Genomic DNA, 17,563 nt, shown 5'->3' with positions numbered 1-17,563 from the left:
AAACGTTTTAGGCTTTTTCAGGTAAGTTTTGGCAAACTCCAGCCCGGTTTTTTTATGTCTCGGGGGAAGAAGTGGGGTCTTCCTGGGTCTCCTACTATACAGTCCCTTTTCATTCAGATGCCAACGGATAGTACGGGTTGACACTGTTGTACCCTCGGACTGCAGGGCAGCTTGAACTTGTTTGGATGTTAGTCGAGGTTCTTTATCCAACATCCGCACAATCTTGCGTTGAAATCTCTTGTCAATTTTTCTTTTCCGTCCACATCTAGGGAGGTTAGCCACAGTGCCATGGGCTATAAACTTCTTGATGACACTGCGCATGGTAGACACAGGAACATTCAGGTCTTTGGAGATGGACTTGTAGCCTTGAGATTGCTCATGCTTCCTCACAATTTGGTTTCTCAAGTCCTCAGACAGTTCTTTGGTCTTCTTTCTTTTCTCCATGCTCAATGTGGTACACACAAGGACACAGGACAGAGGTTGAGTCAACTTTAATCCATGTCAACTGGCTGCAAGTGTGATTTAGTTATTGCCAACACCTGTTAGGTGCCACAGGTAAGTTACAGGTGCTGTTAATTACACAAATTAGAGAAGCATCACATGATTTTTCGAACAGTGCCAATACTTTTGTCCACCCTCTTTTTTATGCTTGGTGTGGAATTATATCCAATTTGGCTTTAGGACAATTCTTTTTGTGTTTTTTTCATTTAAGACAAATTAAATGAAGATAATAATACCAAAGAATTTGTGTTTGCAATCATTTTCAGGAAGAAACTGAGTATTATCTGACAAAATTGCAGGGGTGTCAATACTTTTGGCCACAACTTTATATATTGGAATTGTGTAGTAAAGCGCTTCTAAAATAATTTTCAAAGCTTTCTTCTACTTTTAAAATGACACATCTCATACTGACTGGATCTACAATAAAGCCCCCGTCACACATAGCGATCTTGATCACAAGCGATCATGTAGCGACTCACCAGCGATCCTGACAAGTTGATATCGTTGTCGGGATCGCTGGTGAGTCGCTATGTGTGACGGGCCCTAAGAAAGGACTTCTCAGATAATCTATCAAGCAGTTCATCGGTAGCTGGCAAGGAGGTCACAAAACTACACCTCTAGACTAAGCAAACTTGCTTCTGAGTTTTTGGCCAAAAAATATTATAAAAGATCTAAATATAAGAATTCAGCAGGTTTTCACATACCAAACTGCAACTATCTCATCACAGATCACAAATACTAATTCTAAAATCAAAGAAACAAACAATGCAGTATTAGGTCTTCAACAAAACCAAAAAGAGACCACGCCTTCCTTTAAACCACTACAAAAGGTGGTTATATCCCTGAAGATGCACACTGCCAATTTTGAGCACTACTCAAGAAAAAATAATTTGACAATTAGGAGATTGCCTGAAAAGTTAATTCATCAGATATAGACAAGTTTATTACAAATACAGGTGCTTCTCACAAAATTAGAATATCATCAAAAAGTTAATTTATTTCAGTTCTTCAATGCAAAAAGTGAAACTATTTATATAGAGTCATTACAGAGTGATCTATTTCAAGTGTTTATTTCTGTTAATGTTGATGATTATAGCTTACAGCCAATGAAAACCCAAAAGTCATTTTCTCAGTAAATCAGTAAATTAGAATACTTTTATAACACCAGCTTAAAAAAAGTGATTTTAAAATACGACATATTGGCCTACTGAAATATTTGTTCAGTAAATGCACTCAATACTTGGTCAGGGCTCCTTTTGCATCAACTACTGCATCAATGCGGCGTGGCATGGAGGCGATCAGCCTGTGGCACTGCTGAGGTGTTATGGAGGCCCAGGTTGCTTTGATAGCAGCTTTCAGCTCATTTGCATTGTTGGGTCTCATCTTCCTCTTGACAATACCCCATATATTCTCTATGGGGTTAAGGTCAGGCAATTTTGCTGGCTAATCAAGCACAGTGATACTGATGTTTATAAACCAGGTATTGGCACTTTCGGCAGTGTGGACAGGTGCAAAGTCCTGCTGGAGAATGAAATTTCCATCTCCAAAAACCTTGTGAGAAGAAGGAAGCATGAAGTGCTCTAAAATGTCCTGGTAGATGGCTGCGCGGACTTTGGTCTTGATAAAACACAGTGGAAATACAACAGCAGATAACATGGCTCCAACATTATCACTGATTGTGGAAACTTCACACTAGCCCTAAACCAGCTTGGATTGTCTGTCTCTCCACTCTTCCTCCAGACCCTGGGACCTTGATTTCCAAATGAAATGCAAAATTTACTTTCATCTGAAAACACCACCTTGGACCACTGAGCAACAGTCCAGTTCATTTTCTCCTTGGCCCAGGTAAGACTTTTCTTGCATTGTCTATTGGTCATGAGTGGCTTGACACAAGGAATGCGACACTTGTAGCAAATGTCTTGGAGACGTCAGTGAGTGGTGGCTCTTGAAGCAATGATTCCAGCAGCAGTCCACTCTTTGTGAATTTCCCCAACATTTTTGAATGGCCTTTTCTTAACAATCCTTTCAAGGCTGCAGTTATCCCAGTTGCTTGTGCACATTTTTCTACCACCCTTTTTCCTTCCACTCAACTTTTCATTAATATGGTTGGATACAGCACTCTGTGAACAGCCAGCTTCTTTAGCAATGGTCTTTTTTGGCTTACCCTCCTTAAAGTGTGTCAATGACTGAATTCTGGACATCTGTTAAGTAAGCAGTCTTCCCCATGATTGTGGAGCCTACTGTAACAGACTAAGGAAGCCTTTGCTGGTGTTTTTTGTTAACTATTCTAATTTACTGTTATAATGACTTTTGGGTTTTCATTGGCTGTAAGCCATAATCAACATTAACAAAAATAAACACGTGAAATAGATCACACTGTTTGTAATCTCTATATAATATATGAGTTTAACCTTTTGTATTGAAGAACTATGAAAATTGTCTTTTCAGAGAGGAAGAGGACTAGAACTCTAATGCCACCTATTGGAAGTAGCAATCCAACAAGTCAATATCGACCCTTTATCGAGCCTTGTCACGTGACCTAGGATAAAAACTAAACCAGAAACTCAATTTGAGAACACTGTGTTTCGGACAAAGTACCCCGAAACACAGTGCAAATTGAGATTCTGGCTTGGCTTTTATCCTAAGTCATGTGACAAGGCTCGTTAAAGGGTCGATATTGACTTGTTGGATTGCTACTTCCAATAGGTGGCATTAGAGTTCTAGTCCTCTTCCTCTCTGAAGAGACAATTTGCATATTTCCCAAAGGAGCATTGTGACTTTAAGTCTCCTCATCTCGGCATGCTTAGCAGGTCAGTCTCCACAAGGAGAAACGATAGTTCTTGGGTATTGAAGAACTGAAATAAATTAACTTTTTGATGATATTCTAATTTTGTGAGAAGCAACTGTAGATTACTGGGGGCAGTTATCCTGACACATTCAAGAGTTTTTATATTTACCAATAAAGCAGCGCTGAGAAAGCTGCCCTTGCCCACACCAAGCTCTGTATATACTATGTCTATAGACACCTGCTGTGTCCCAGCTATGATAAGCTACTGGTTCTAAAACAATCATTGCAAGCAAACAAAACTTGATAAGATGGAGCTTGATAAGAAAGACAGCTGAAATCTTGGTTTTAACCCCTACAGCATACTGTCTTCAGATTGCATAGCAACCCTTTCTAAAAGAGTAACAAACACTGAAGAACTGACTGGATTAATATTTCCATTCTCGCGGGATCGCGACGTCTCGTGGTCATTCGCGATGACGTCACGCAAATGACCGCGAGACTTCGCGATCCCGCGAGAACGGACGTCATCGCTCGCAAAGGATTACTGAGACTGGGAGCGTGGAGAGAGGCGGGAAGGCTGCGCAGGACGTCGGAAGGTAAGAATAACAATATTTTTTATTTTAAATTCTATTTTTTACAGGGATATGGTACCCAAAGCCCGGAGGACAGTCTCCTCTCCTCCGGACCGTGGGTACCATCCGCAAATGTTCTGCTTACTTTTCGCATGGTGTACACAGCCACATGCGGAAAGTAAGCAGAACAAAGTATTCCTATGGGTGCGGGATCGCCACGATTCTGCGAAATTAATGAGCATGCTGCGTTTTTTACCGCGAAGCGATTCTGCCACGGAAAAAACTGCAGCATTAGCACAGCATTGCGGAATCCCATAAGAATGCATGGGATGCTTATTTTTCGCACAGCCACATGCGGAAAGTAAGCAGAACAATGCATTCCTATGGGCGCGGGATCGCCACGATTCCGCTAAATTAATGAGCATGCTGCGTTTTTTTTACCGCGAAGCGATTCCACCGCGGTAAAAACCGCAGCATTAGCACAGCATTGTGGAATCCCATAGGAATGCATGGGATGCTTATTTTTAGCGTTCTCGCGGCAAAATCGCGCGGTTAAAACCGCCGCGAAATCGCGAAAAAACCGCTACGTGTGAACATAGCCTAAATCAGCATTATTATAAGACATTTTATTTTTTAGTTTTAATTGTACTAACTTTTCTCTTCTTTACAGCAGGGGTCCCCAACCTGTAGCTCGGGAGCCACATGTTGCTCACGGGCTCATGAATTGTGGCTCGCGGCTGTCTGCCAGCTTGGTGCAATAGCTCTAGATCTAGCAAACAGGTATGAATGAATGGTGATTTTTTTGTGCAGCCCTGCACAGAAGAGCAGATCTGGATGCACACATACTGGTCTTAGGGGTTTTGAGATATTTAAGTATGGTACGCTGGAGACAAGATGATACCACCAGTCAGAGGAGGTGCTTGAAGCTTGATGTGACAGTGTGTTGGGAGTGCTTGATGAGAGAGAACTGAATGGGGGTATTGTGGGAACCCCAGGATCTTTATATACTACTTTGGGGTGATTTCTGTGGAAAATGTTTGGTTACCATCATATGCCTGTAATGGGGGCTATGGTTTCCACTATTGTGAGGGGGGCAGGAGCTGAATGTGGCTCGTGACCCTCCCTCAAGGCTGGATGAGGCATGCGACCTGCTCTCAGAGCTGAATGTGGCTCTCAAGGTCAGAAAGGTTGGGGACCTCTGCTTTATAGCATATGAACATTTAATAGTGTAATCTTTTAGTTTAATAATGTTAGTATAGCTATGAGTTTGTCTTTTCCCTCCCCTATCTTTAGAGGGGTAGTTCCTTTCTTTCATCCTTTTCTTTTCCCTCCCTCCATCCATCCATCCAATTCCCTCCCATCTTTTCCACTGGTTTATACTTTCCTTATTGTTACTTGTTTCCCGTATGCTCTCCCAAAATTTCACTTTTTTCTTTCTGCTTATTTTCATATAAAATATTTAAAAAATGTCAATAAAAACACTTTTTTTCTGACTACAATAATGCAGTGACATCTGGCCCAGGCATCCTATGGCTTCAATCATCCTGAATATAAATGAAAGCCCTAATATGAGTATGATGCCCAAATTTGCAGTGATTCACCAAAAAGCCCTCTTGCAACGTACAAAATTGATAACTGTCTTGGAAAGGTTACATAGCCTTGACTTGCCACGCTGCTGGTGACAAGACCAGCACAGTATCTACACACGTGTGAATCTGTCATGCTTTTTTTTGCCCTATTGGCTGCCAGCATAGACATCAGGGGCTTATCTACAGCATTCTGTAATGCTGTAGATAAGCCTCCGATGTAACCTGAAAGAGAAGAAAAACGAGTTAGATTATACTCACGGAGGTTGGCGGTCATGTCCGATGGGTGTCGCCGTCCCGTCCGGCGCCTCCCTTCTTCATGCGATGTCGTCCTCCTCTCCCGTCCTGTAATGGTTCTGGCGCAGGCGCACTGCTCTGCCCTGTTGAGGGCAGAGCAGAATTCTGCAGTGCGCAGGCGCCAGACCTCTCCCGACGCCTGCGCACTGCAGGACTCTGCTCTGCCCTCAACAGGGCAGAGCAGTGCGCCTGTGCCGGAGCCATTACAGGACGGGACAAGAGGACGACATCGCATGAAGAAGGGAGGCGCCGGACGGGACGGCGACACCCATCGGACCGGACCGCCCACCTCCGTGAGTATAATATAACGTGTTTTTCTTCTCTTTCAAGTTACATCGGAGGCTTATCTACAGCATTACAGAATGCTGTAGATAAGCCCCCGATGTCTATGACGGCAGCCAATAGGGGAAAAAAAAGCGTGACAAATTCCCTTTAAGACACACATTCAAGACAGGCTACAGAAATTCAAATGAATTTGTTCACAGATGGACAAATATGAGCTTCTGAACATACGCCTTCCTTGTCTCATGTGTGGAGCCAATTAAATTCTGTGAGCGATATCAGTAAGGACTCATTTACACGTCCGTTTTTGCATATGAATACTATCCACGTTTTCACGAATAGAACTCGCAGATAAAATAATGTCACTGTTAATATTTCCGTGGATTTTTTATGGACCAAGTGGTCTGTGCAATCTCCAGCACTGATCACATTGTTGGATCAAAAATGGCAGTGCAGGTCTATGGGTCCGTAAAAAAAAAAAAAAAAAATCAGGCAACAGTTGGATGCCATCATGGACTGCTAGATAGGAAAAGATAGAGAAAATATATATTTTTTTTTTTCTTTCACTGATGAAGCTCTGATGATAAAAACTGACACTGACCAAACATTTGATGGTATAGACTGACACTGACCAAACTCTTGATATATAAAAAAATAAACAAGCAAGAGAAACAGAAAACACTGATGACACTTGAACAAATTTTCTTGCATGAAAACATCACTGGCGTCTGAATGAGACCTCACTTCTATCATTCATTGTTCTTTAATGCAGTTTTGTAAGAAACTACCAGGGCTGTGGAGTCGGAGTTAGTTTTGGTTGGAGTCGGAGTCGGTAGAAATGTACCGACTCAGACTCCAGTTTTAAAAAAAAATGTATTAATATTTCATAATTGAACTTTCATATGAATTTTATAAATGTTACTCAAATATATATGTTCTATCAAACTATGAACAACAGTGATAAGCAGTTCTGCTGGAGATAGAGACATTTCTTACTTCTTGTGTGTCACTGTTCTCCACTGCCCTTATCTAATCTTATACTTGGTTAACCTCATGCTGCCCCAACCCCCCTACTTACAATGTATGAAACTGAAAGTGAAAATGTGTTGCAAATTCCTAGTAGTAAAGCTCCTCCTCTAGACTAGATCATACTAGGTGTGCGTCTTCCAAGCATCTCACAGCTGCCTGCTACTCAGAAGAGGAAGACTGTAAGAAGTATTATCCTTTCAACAAACTTTGCATCAGTTAACTGTGAGTACATGAGGAATAATAACAGTATTACTGACCACTATATCAGTTGTACGACCTGGCAATAATTTTGTACAATTGTTTTTAGGAAAAACAATTGTCATTTGGATTGTGAATGCAGAATTAAAAACCTGAGAATGTCAAAGAAGCATCACATTAAATCAGCTGTATATGATCCAGACGAAAACAAATGCTGTGAAGCCAAGATGAGTGCAGATTCAGGCAAAGATAAAAATGCTCCTACCAGAGCTTCTAATCTAAAGAGACATTTACAGCGCTTTCATCCAGAAGTACTGAAAGCAGTGGATGAGAAAGACTGCATCCAAACCAATGAACCAGTGCCCAGCTCTTCCAGCCAAACAAAGGAGCAGAGAACTTTGCAGCCATCAGTTGCAAGATATTTTGTCAGTGACAAAGTTACTTTGACAATGACAGTAGATACATTTAAAAAACAGATCATAGAGCTTGTTGTAAAGGATAGTGTGCCTATTTCATTATTTTCACGACCAGCTTTTATGTGTCTGAATGGGGAAATGGCCCGCAAGCTTGTTGTTTCTCTGGAGAGAGAGAGTATTAGAAAATTAGTAATCAAAGAAGCTTTTAAACAAAAGGAAGAACTTAAAAAAACGCTCAAGGGACGCTTTCTGTTTCTTAAAATGGATGCCTGCACACGTCACAGAGTGAACTATTTTGCCATCAATGTCCGATTTGTTTGTGACAAAAATGAAATAGTTACCAAGACATTGGCAGTAAAAGACACCAAAGCTCATCACACCAGTGAGTTTCCCAAGGTATTGGTGGAAAAGGTTCTGCAAGACTATGAACTTAAAAAAGAGCAAGTTCTTTCTGTCGTAACTGACAATGCTTCAAATATGATAAGTACTATTAAGCTAATGAATGAGAGTAATGATGGTGACCAGCGGCTAGAAGAACATTCTGGGTCCACAGACACAGAAATGTTTGAAATAGAGGAACACAGTATTGTAACTGAGGAGCAAACTGAAGTTGCTTCAGATGAACAGCAACATGATAGTTTAGATGATCTTGTTGAAACTGTGTCAATATGTTCTTTCATTCATCAAATGCGCTGTGTTGTGCATACGCTACAGCTGGCTATAAGAGACAGTCTGCAAGAAGGACATGCTGCTGCACTGATTGGCAAGGTGAGAAAATTGGCTACTGTTGCCAGAACCCCTAAAGTTGACTCAATTTTGAAGAGACGTGCTGGAAAAGGGGCAATTATTGATCAAGCCACACGATGGGGCAGTACTTAATGATTCAGCGCTTGGTTGAACTGAAAACCTTTCTTGTAGACATGGCTAACCCTCAACTGACGCTAAATGAAAGTCAGTGGAATCAGGTGACTGAGCTGGAAAAATTGCTAGACCACCCATTTACAGTGACTAAAAAATTACAAGCAGAGGACTTAACTCCAGGTATTTTCTTAAAGGAGTGGAAGAACCTGATGTTTCGCCTGTCCCAAAGAGGAGGGTTAATTGCAAGTGGCATTGCTACATCAATGAAACGGAGAGAGGAGCTACTATTACAAAATAACATTCTTTTGGCAGCTGTTTATGTAGACTCAATGCATCGGATTCTTCTAGATGATCAACAGCTAAGTAAAGGAAAAGAAGCTCTGTTTGAAATAGCAGTAAGGATGAAAGGGTTGCAGAACAGTCAGGAGGAACAAGAAGAATTTGGTCGTCCTGCCACATCTTCACCCTCATCATCAACTGATGAAGGATTTAATTTCGAAAAATATTTGGATCACAAGGACCGTGCAAAGCGTTCCCGCATAGAAGAAGAGTCATCCCCATCAAGGAACACAGCCAGTACATTTCAGCAGAATTTTTCATGTGCACTAAAAGAAATTGAGAAATTTGACCGTTCATCAAAAATAACAGTGCAACAAGCGATTCCTCTGTATCCTGACATTGTCAGAGATGTTGCCCGAGTGGTTACTGCTTTGCCACCAACACAAGTTAGTGTAGAGAGGTTGTTCTCTGCTCTCAAAATAATTAGATCAGATTTGAGGGCATCCATGAAGGAGGATCTGACAGAGGCAATACTTTTTCTGAGGACAAATTTATAGATTTCTACTTATTAACTGCATAAAAGTGTTTATTGCATATTTACTTACAGTTTAGAAAAGTTTATAAAAGTTATTTGCTATATTCTAATTGTATTCTAATAAATGTAGTTTTTGCTCTAAGTGGTCTGATTACTTATATGATGGTGAGAAACTGAATAAGCACGATGTTTAATATTTTACAACAGTAAATTTGTTGTTATGAATTGGCCATTTATGAAGGAGTCGGAGTCGGAGCCGGAGTCAGAGCCTGATAAAATCCAGGAGTCGGAATCGCAACTGTGGCTTACCGACTCCACAGCCCTGGAAACTACAGACAATAAGATTTTTTTTTGTACTAATACAAGCCTGTGTTCTATTCACCTTCATTGGCATCTTCTGCCTTAACCCTTTGTTCAGCTGTCAGATACATTTCTTCCTCGCTGTCGCTCGGTGTTGTAGCCTCATCTGTTCCAACCTCTATGCAATCTGTCTAAATGTGGCACAGAATTTAAAGCCATTAATAAGAGGATTTTATTTAATGCACAGATGATACAGACACCCTGTGCATTTACAACTACCTGGTAGTCTTTTGTGGACCTGTAATCTTCCGAACAATCGGAGTCAACTCTACTTCGGCTATTCGATTCATCTGTTGGAACAAAATACACAGAATGGAAAGATCAGGGCACACATACAGTATCTCATGAAATCTACTTGTTGAAATATCAATATGCAACATTTCTTGGTAATGCCAATTACAGTCAGTTTGCCAGGTGATCTCCTGGCTAATATGGTGGTTGAGATATTTAACGAAAAGTATAGAGCCTCATACTTGGCATCCTCGTCAGAGATGGGCCAATTCTCACTCTTCAGATAGTCGCGTCAAAATACTTACACTATTATTTGCAAGAACCTCGCTGTGCAATGTGTAGTCAATGTCGCGTCTCACGTTGCACTGAGGAGGGAGGGGTGCTCGAGCTAGGAAGCTACCAAAACGGATGGTTATCTACCTTCCATACTTGCGGAAATACGACAAAAACAAACTCTCTTGGCGTCCAATGGGAACCCCACACGACTAATTAAAGGTTAATTAAGTCAGTATCGGGCTGTGCAACCAAACTGCGTGTGGCACAAAGAGTAAACTATAGAAATACCTAATGCGCTCAGCAGATAGCACCTACCTGTGTGGATAACGCTATCCTTCACCTTTGAATGCAGAAGATTCTTCTCATAAGATGTAAGGTTTAGGGCCTTTAAAACGTTCATAAGCACCAAGAAAAAAAATACACAGGCATAAACTTAAATGAGAAAAAAATGCAATAGAAGTTTTCCCATTAAAGGTTATATACTTAAGTTATCACAGCTGTAAAGAAAAAAAAAAAAAGGACCGTGCATCCAATTATTATACATTGATATAACACGCCAGCAGGAGCTGAGTTGTGACCATGGGTGATATATCTCTGGGTTGCTGTGACCACAGCTGAGAGGCTTTGCCTGGCATCTTGGATGATGTGTGACACCCTGTGGCAGACATGTACCCACTGAAAGGTTTGACATGACATGGTAGTGGGCTTATACAATCTGATCAAAATGGTAATTAACCCCTTCATGACCGGAGCTTTTTTCAGTTTTGCGTTTTCGTTTTTTGCTCCCCTTCTTCCCAGAGCCATAACTTTTTTATTTTTCCGTCAATATGGCCATGTGAGGGCTTATTTTTTGCGGGACGAGTTGTACTTTTGAAAGAAATCAATGGTTTTAACATGTCGTGTATTCGAAAACAGGAAAAAAAAATCCAAGTGCGGAGAAATTGCAGAAAAAAGTGCAATCTCACACTTGTTTTTTGGTTGTTTTTTTTGCTAGGTTCACTAAATGATAAAACTGACCTGCCATTATGATTCTCCAGGTCATTACGAGTTCATAGACACCAAACATGTCTAGGTTCTTTTTTTACCTAAGAGGTGAAAAAAAAGTCCAAATTTTGCTACAAAAAAAATAAAAAATTGCGCCATTTTCTGAGACCCATATCGCATCTCCATTTTTCGTGATCTCGGGTTGAGTGAGGGCTTATTTTTGCGTGCCGAGCTGACATTTTTAATTATACCATTTTGGTGTAGATACGATCTTTTGATCGCCCGTTACTGCATTTTAATGCAATGTCGCGGCGACCAAAAAAACGTAATTCTGATGTTTCGACTTTTTTTTCTCGCTATACCGCTTAGCAATCAGGTTAATCTTTTTTTTATTGATAGATCGGGCGATTCTGAACGCGGCGATACCAAATATGTGTATATTTGATATTTTTTTGTTGGGGCGAAAGGGGGTGATTTGAAATTATGTTTTTTAATTTTTTTAAAACATTTTTCTTTAACTTTTGGCATGCTTCAATAGCCTCCATGGGAAACTAAAAGCTGCCATAGCTCGATCGGCTCTGCTACATAGAGGTGATGCTCAGATTGCCTCTATGTAGCAGAATTACTGCCTTGCTATGAACGCCGACCACAGGGTGGCGCTCATAGCAATTCGGCATCAACGACCATAGAGGTCTCAAGGAGATGAACGGATGACCCCCGATCACGTGACGGGGGTCAGCGGTGCGCGTATTTCCGGCACGATGCCCGGAAGAGGAGGTTAAATGCCGCTATCAGAGTTTGACAGCGCATTAAACTAGTTAATAGGCGCGGATGAATCGCGTTTCCACCTGCGCCTATTGCGACCACGTCAGCTGTTCAAAACAGCTGACATGTCCCAGCTTTGATGCAGGCTCACTGCCGGAGCCCACCTCAAAGCGGGGGATACTGACATCGGACATACTATGCCGTCCGATGTCAGTGAGGCGTTAAGAACCTCATGGTCAGTTTTGTAAGTTTTGCTTAGCCACAGAAGATTAATATATAATATTTGGATGTGTGGTCTTCTTTTCTACAGCTATAATCCTTGAATAATAATTTTTTTTCAGACTTACAACTAGTTATCCAAATTTCATCTACCTCATCATCCTGTATAACATTGCGACTGTCCTCCTGCGGACATCTCTCCGATGCTTTCTTCTTACTGTACCCATCTGCAGAAGAAACACATTATCGGAGGATCTCCCATCAACAGCCACCCCATTAACCCCTTTACCCACGAGAGTGGTTTGCATGTTAATGCCCAGGCCAATTTTTATAATTCTGACCACTGTCCCTTTAGGAGGTAATGACTCTGGAACGCTTCCTGACATTGTTTTCTCGTGACATATTGTACTTCAGGATAGTACTAAAATTTGATGTGACTTGCATTTTATCTGTGGAAAAAAAACAGAAATTTGGCGAAAATTTTCAAAATTTCGCAAATTTCCAACTTTGAATTTTCATGCCCTTAAATCACACAGATATTTCATACAAAATACTTAAGTAACATTTACCACATGTTTACTTTACATCAGCACAATTTTGGAACCAACTTTTTTTTGTTAGGAAGTTATAAGGGTTAAAAGTTGACCAGCAATTTCTCATTTTTGCAACACCATTTTTTTTTTTTTTAAGGACCACATCACATTTGAAGTCACTTTGAGGGGTCTATATGATAGAAAATATCTAAAAGTGACACCATTCTAAAAACTGCTCCCTTGAAGGTGCTCAAAACCACATTCAAGAAGTTTATTAACCCTTCAGGTGCTTCACAGGAATTTTTGGAATGTTTTAAAAAAAAAAAAAAATGAACATTTAACTTTTTTCACAAAAAATTTACTTCAGATCAAAAAATTTTTAATTTCCCACAGGTAACAAGAGAAATTGGACCCAAAAAGTTATTGTGCAATTTTCCCCGAGTACGCTGATACCCCATACGTGGGGGAGGAACCACTGTTTGGGCGCATGGCAGACCACGGAAGGGAAGGAGCAGAGTTTGACTTTTTCAACGAAAAATTGGCTGGAATTGAGATCAGACGCCATGTTACGTTTGGAGAGCCCGAGATGTGCCTAAACAGTGGAAACCCCCATAAGTGACCCATTTTGGAAACTAGACACCCTAAGAAACTTATCTAGATGTGTGGTGAGAACTTTGAACCCCCAAGTGTTTCACTAGTTTATAATGCCCGGCCTTGAAAAGAAAAAAAAAATTCCACAAAAATGATTTTTTTTAGTCCTCAATTTTTTAGTTTCCCAAGGGTAACAGGAGAAATAGGACCCCAATAGTTGTGCAATTTGTCCTGAGTACGCTGGTACCCCATACAGTATGTGGGAGAAAACTAATGCTTGGGCACATGTTGGGGCTCAGAAGGGAAGTAGTGACGTTTTGGAATGCAGACTTTGATGGAATGGTCTGCGAGCGTCATGCTCCATTTGCAGAGCCCCTGATGTGCCTAAACAGTAGAAACCTCCCAAGTGACCCCATTTTGGAAACTAGAACCCTCCATGGAACTTATCTAGATGTGCTTTAACTGTGGCAATGCCCAACAAGTGCCCCCTTTTTGGAACTAATCTACTGGTATGTGAATTTTATAAGTGACCCTGGATCTCACCGCAGCTCAGCCCGGCTGGGAACAGAGCCTGGTGACCGGATGTAACTGCGGTAACTTCAATGAGATCCATGCTAGTGGCGGTAAGATGCTTTTTATTGCAAAAAATAGTGTTTGCATCACCACATTTTGAGAGGTATAATTTTTCCATATTTTGGCCCACAGAGTCATGTGAGGTCTTCTTTCTTGCGGGACGAGCTGACTTTTTATTGGTGTTATTGGTATTATTTTTTATGTTTTGGTGCTTTTATACAATAACTTTTTTATAGAAAAATTGTTTTTGCATCAATTTATTCTGAGAGCTATAACTTTTTTTATTTTTCTGCTGATGGAGCTATATGGCGGCTTGTTTTTTGCAAGACAAGATGATGTTTTCAACAGTACCATGTTTATTTACAGCCGTCTTTTTGATCGCGTTTTATTCCACTTTCAGTTCGGCGGTATGATGGTAAAGTATTGCTTTTTGCCTTGTTTTTTTTATGGTGTTCACTAATGGGACAGTTTAATAGGTTGGGTCGTTACAGACAGGCAATACCAAATATGTGTAATTTTGTTTTTTTCATTCAAATATTTAGGGATATATTTATTTTATTATTTTTGATTTTTTTCATATTTTTACAATTATTTAAAACTTTTTTTTTTACTTTTTTTTCTAACTTTTTCACTTAGTCCTACTATGGGACAATCATTTTTCGCAGGCTGATCGCTTCGTCATGCCGCGGGGTCTCCGATCCAAAGGCAGAGGGGTTGTCAGCCCCTGTGCCAGCTCCCGAATGCTGCGATCTTGTTAGATCTCAGTATTTCGGGGCTTAAAGTGTCGGGAGCGGTCTGTGACCGCTCCCGGCACCTAGTGCCGGGTGTCAGCTCTGAGAATCAGTTGACACCCGGCCGCGATCAGCTGATCGCTTAGACGTACTATTCCATCCATGGTAAAATTGTGCCAGGTCACATGGACAGAATAGTAAGTCTGATGTCAGAAAGGGGTTAAACCATATGATTGGTCCAAAACTTTCATACAAGGATTTACGAATGCGGTGGCATAAAAGTTCTATTAAAAACTCTCCCAAATGTCAAAGAAATGTTGAACTTTTTGTTCCTTTTGAAGAGAATCCTCCATCCAGTCCATCTTCATCAAAAAGGTAAGTTTTCCCAAAAACAATCTGTATGGAGGAGGTTGTGGACTAAGCCATATGTGAAGAATTGTTTGGGATCCTGCTGCTACCATGTGTAAAAGTTTCCTTACACCACGATTGCATCAATGTTTCAGCATCCAGATGTCCGAAAATGGCCCAAAGGGAGTCAAATTGGCCAGGTGATTATACAGAAGCATGGATCTTTGTCCAAAAAGACCATTTTCTAAGCAAAACCACATGTAGAGGTATAGGTCAGCCTCGAGGGAATTACACTTGAAACAATCTGATTTAGTGAAAACACCCATCCTATGTCCTCTAATGGGGGTAATATAGGTCTGAAGACAGATTGAAAGGCATTTCTGTATCTTTAGCATTAAGCTCTGGAATAGTTAGTATGTGAATGAGCTAATAAATTATCAATGGATCCAAGTCCCATTTTATACCAAATGTAAAAAGTATGATGAGATTGTCCATGTTGGAAGTGAGGGTTTTGAATTAGGCGGAGGTGGGTAGAATAGTTAGCATATAATCACAATTGTTTTCTGCCATACTCCCAGATTGATATTAATAAAGGAGTAATTCTGAAGTTATCAGGCAGTTGGGAAAATGGCAGGTGAAGTGCCGACGTGAGAGATGTACGAGACATGAACTGCTGATCAGTAGAATGATTTGTGAATATAGATGTAATGTGCAGCCAGTTTCCAATCACTCCAAGGCCTTTTTCACACGTCCGATTTTCAGATCAGTTGCAAACCGCGAAAATGGCGGAAAACGGATCTGTCGGCTGATTGACAGCAACGTGTGGCACCGAACCGTTGTTTTGACGGGTCCGGCGAAGGTTCAATTTTAAAGGAACCCGTGCCCGGAAAACGAGAGAGAGGGGAGAGGGGAGAGATAGGGGAGAGGGGGGATCCCAGACACTGACACAAGAAAATAGCGGTCCGTCAAGAAGGAAAAACGTTGCAGTGTCCGTCTCATCCGCCCGGGAGCCAGGAAAATTTTGGCGGATCCGTCAAAAAACGGGGGTGACGGACGACCGTCAGTCAAGATCCGCCAATAATGTAAGTCTCTGGGGGAAAAAACGGATCCGCCCCTTTTTTGGCGGCTCCGTTTTTTTCAAAAATTGGCGGATTATGACTGACGCGAATAAACTGAAGTGTGAAAGAGGCCTTACCTGGGCCAAGGACAAAAACAACTGGACTGTTGCTCAGTGGTCCAAGGTAGTTTTTGAGATGTAAGTGAATTTTTGCATTTCATTGTGAAATCAAGGTCCCAGAGTCTGGACAAAGAGTGGAGAGGCACAAGATTCAAGCTCCTTGAGGTCTAGTGTGAAGTTTCCACTCTCAGTGTGGTTTGGGGAGCCATGTCATCTGCTGGTGTAGGTCCACTCTGTTTTATCAAGACCAAAGTCAGCGCCATATCCTTAAGGTGGATTCTAGTGACTAAATGTAGGGATTAATATTAGGTAAGTATAACTGTAGGGGAGATCTATTGAATGTGACCCCTAAGGCCTCTTTCACACTTCCGTTTTTTTTGGTCAGTTGCAATCCGTGAAAAAATGCAAAAGACGGATCCGTTTCCGTTGTGACACAACGTATGCCCCCGGACCATTGTTTTGACGGATCCGCTGAAGTCGGAAATTTAAAGGAACCGCAGCCGAGAGAGAGATTTTTCCTGTCACCAGAACGGGATTTGGGGTTAGGAAATTCTTCCTGGCATGCTGAGTGTAAAAGAGCGGATCTGTGCAGACAAAAAATGTTTCATTGTCCATCCACTCAAGTAAGCGGACGCCAAAATTTTGGCGGATCCGCCAAAAAACGGATCCAACGGATGACCATCCGTCAAAATCCGCCGCTACTGCAAGTCAATGGGAAAAAAATGGATCCGCCAAAAAAAATGTCGGACCCGTTTTTTTTTTTTGCAAAACGGCGGATTTTGACTGATGGAAACAAATGGAAGTGTGAAATAGGCCTAAGACACTTCCGGCACAAGGAATGCAACATTTGCAGTCCACTACTTGTGAATCTCCCCCAAATGGCCTTTTCTTAAAAATCCTTTCAAGGCTGCGGTAATAAAAACAACCAAAAACCAAAATAGAACAGGATCCTAGACAAACAGAAAACCATAAAGCAAGGATCCCTAAAATATAACTTTTATTAAAATAAAGGCTAAAAAACCATGTTCCAAATTGTAGACAAGATATAAAATATACTACTCAGGGAAGAAAAGGGGATATATAAATAAATGCAAAAAGATAAATATCACATAATGTATCCTAATATGCCCTGCAGGTACACTGTACTGCAAAATCAATATAAAAAAAAAATGAAAAAAAAAAACAGAAAAAAAAAAAAGACAGGGATATTATATACCCTTGATGTTAGAAAGTAAAGCAATGGACAATTAGTAGTAACCCATGGTCCATGCATATATGAAAAACATCCCTTTCATCTGCTTAAATAATAAATTTTATTTCTATAGCGCTGACATATTCCGCAGCACTTTACATTAGACCAGAATACATACACTGTGTGCAGAATTACAACAGGCCAGAATACATACTCTAAATCCATTTAAATCAAATAAA

The 17,563-nt window shown here is 40.9% G+C and overlaps 1 protein-coding gene across 4 annotated transcripts in view; it reads right to left on the bottom strand.

Moving 5' to 3' along the window:
* The window catches only part of LOC141073604 (uncharacterized), a 103,047-nt gene that overhangs the window by 9,531 nt on the left and 75,953 nt on the right, over nt 1–17,563 (bottom strand). For 3 of the 4 annotated variants that reach the window (XM_073560896.1, XM_073560897.1, XM_073560894.1), the window contains 4 exons: nt 12,333–12,406; nt 10,527–10,596; nt 9,921–9,994; nt 9,727–9,835 (listed from right to left, as the gene is read on the bottom strand). In XM_073560896.1, the coding sequence (XP_073416997.1) occupies nt 9,727–9,835; nt 9,921–9,994; nt 10,527–10,596; nt 12,333–12,406 (327 nt within the window). The remainder of the gene's footprint in view (nt 1–9,726; nt 9,836–9,920; nt 9,995–10,526; nt 10,597–12,332; nt 12,407–17,563) is intronic. The other variant, XM_073560895.1, reaches the window with a different exon arrangement.

Source organism: Dendrobates tinctorius, unplaced genomic scaffold (genome assembly GCF_039654945.1).
Source record: "Dendrobates tinctorius isolate UK_male_01 unplaced genomic scaffold, ASM3965494v1 ptg000308l, whole genome shotgun sequence".
NCBI lineage: Eukaryota > Metazoa > Chordata > Amphibia > Anura > Dendrobatidae > Dendrobates > Dendrobates tinctorius.
Note: the sequence above shows the minus strand (reverse complement) of the source record. Positions and strands in the feature narration are given on the sequence as shown.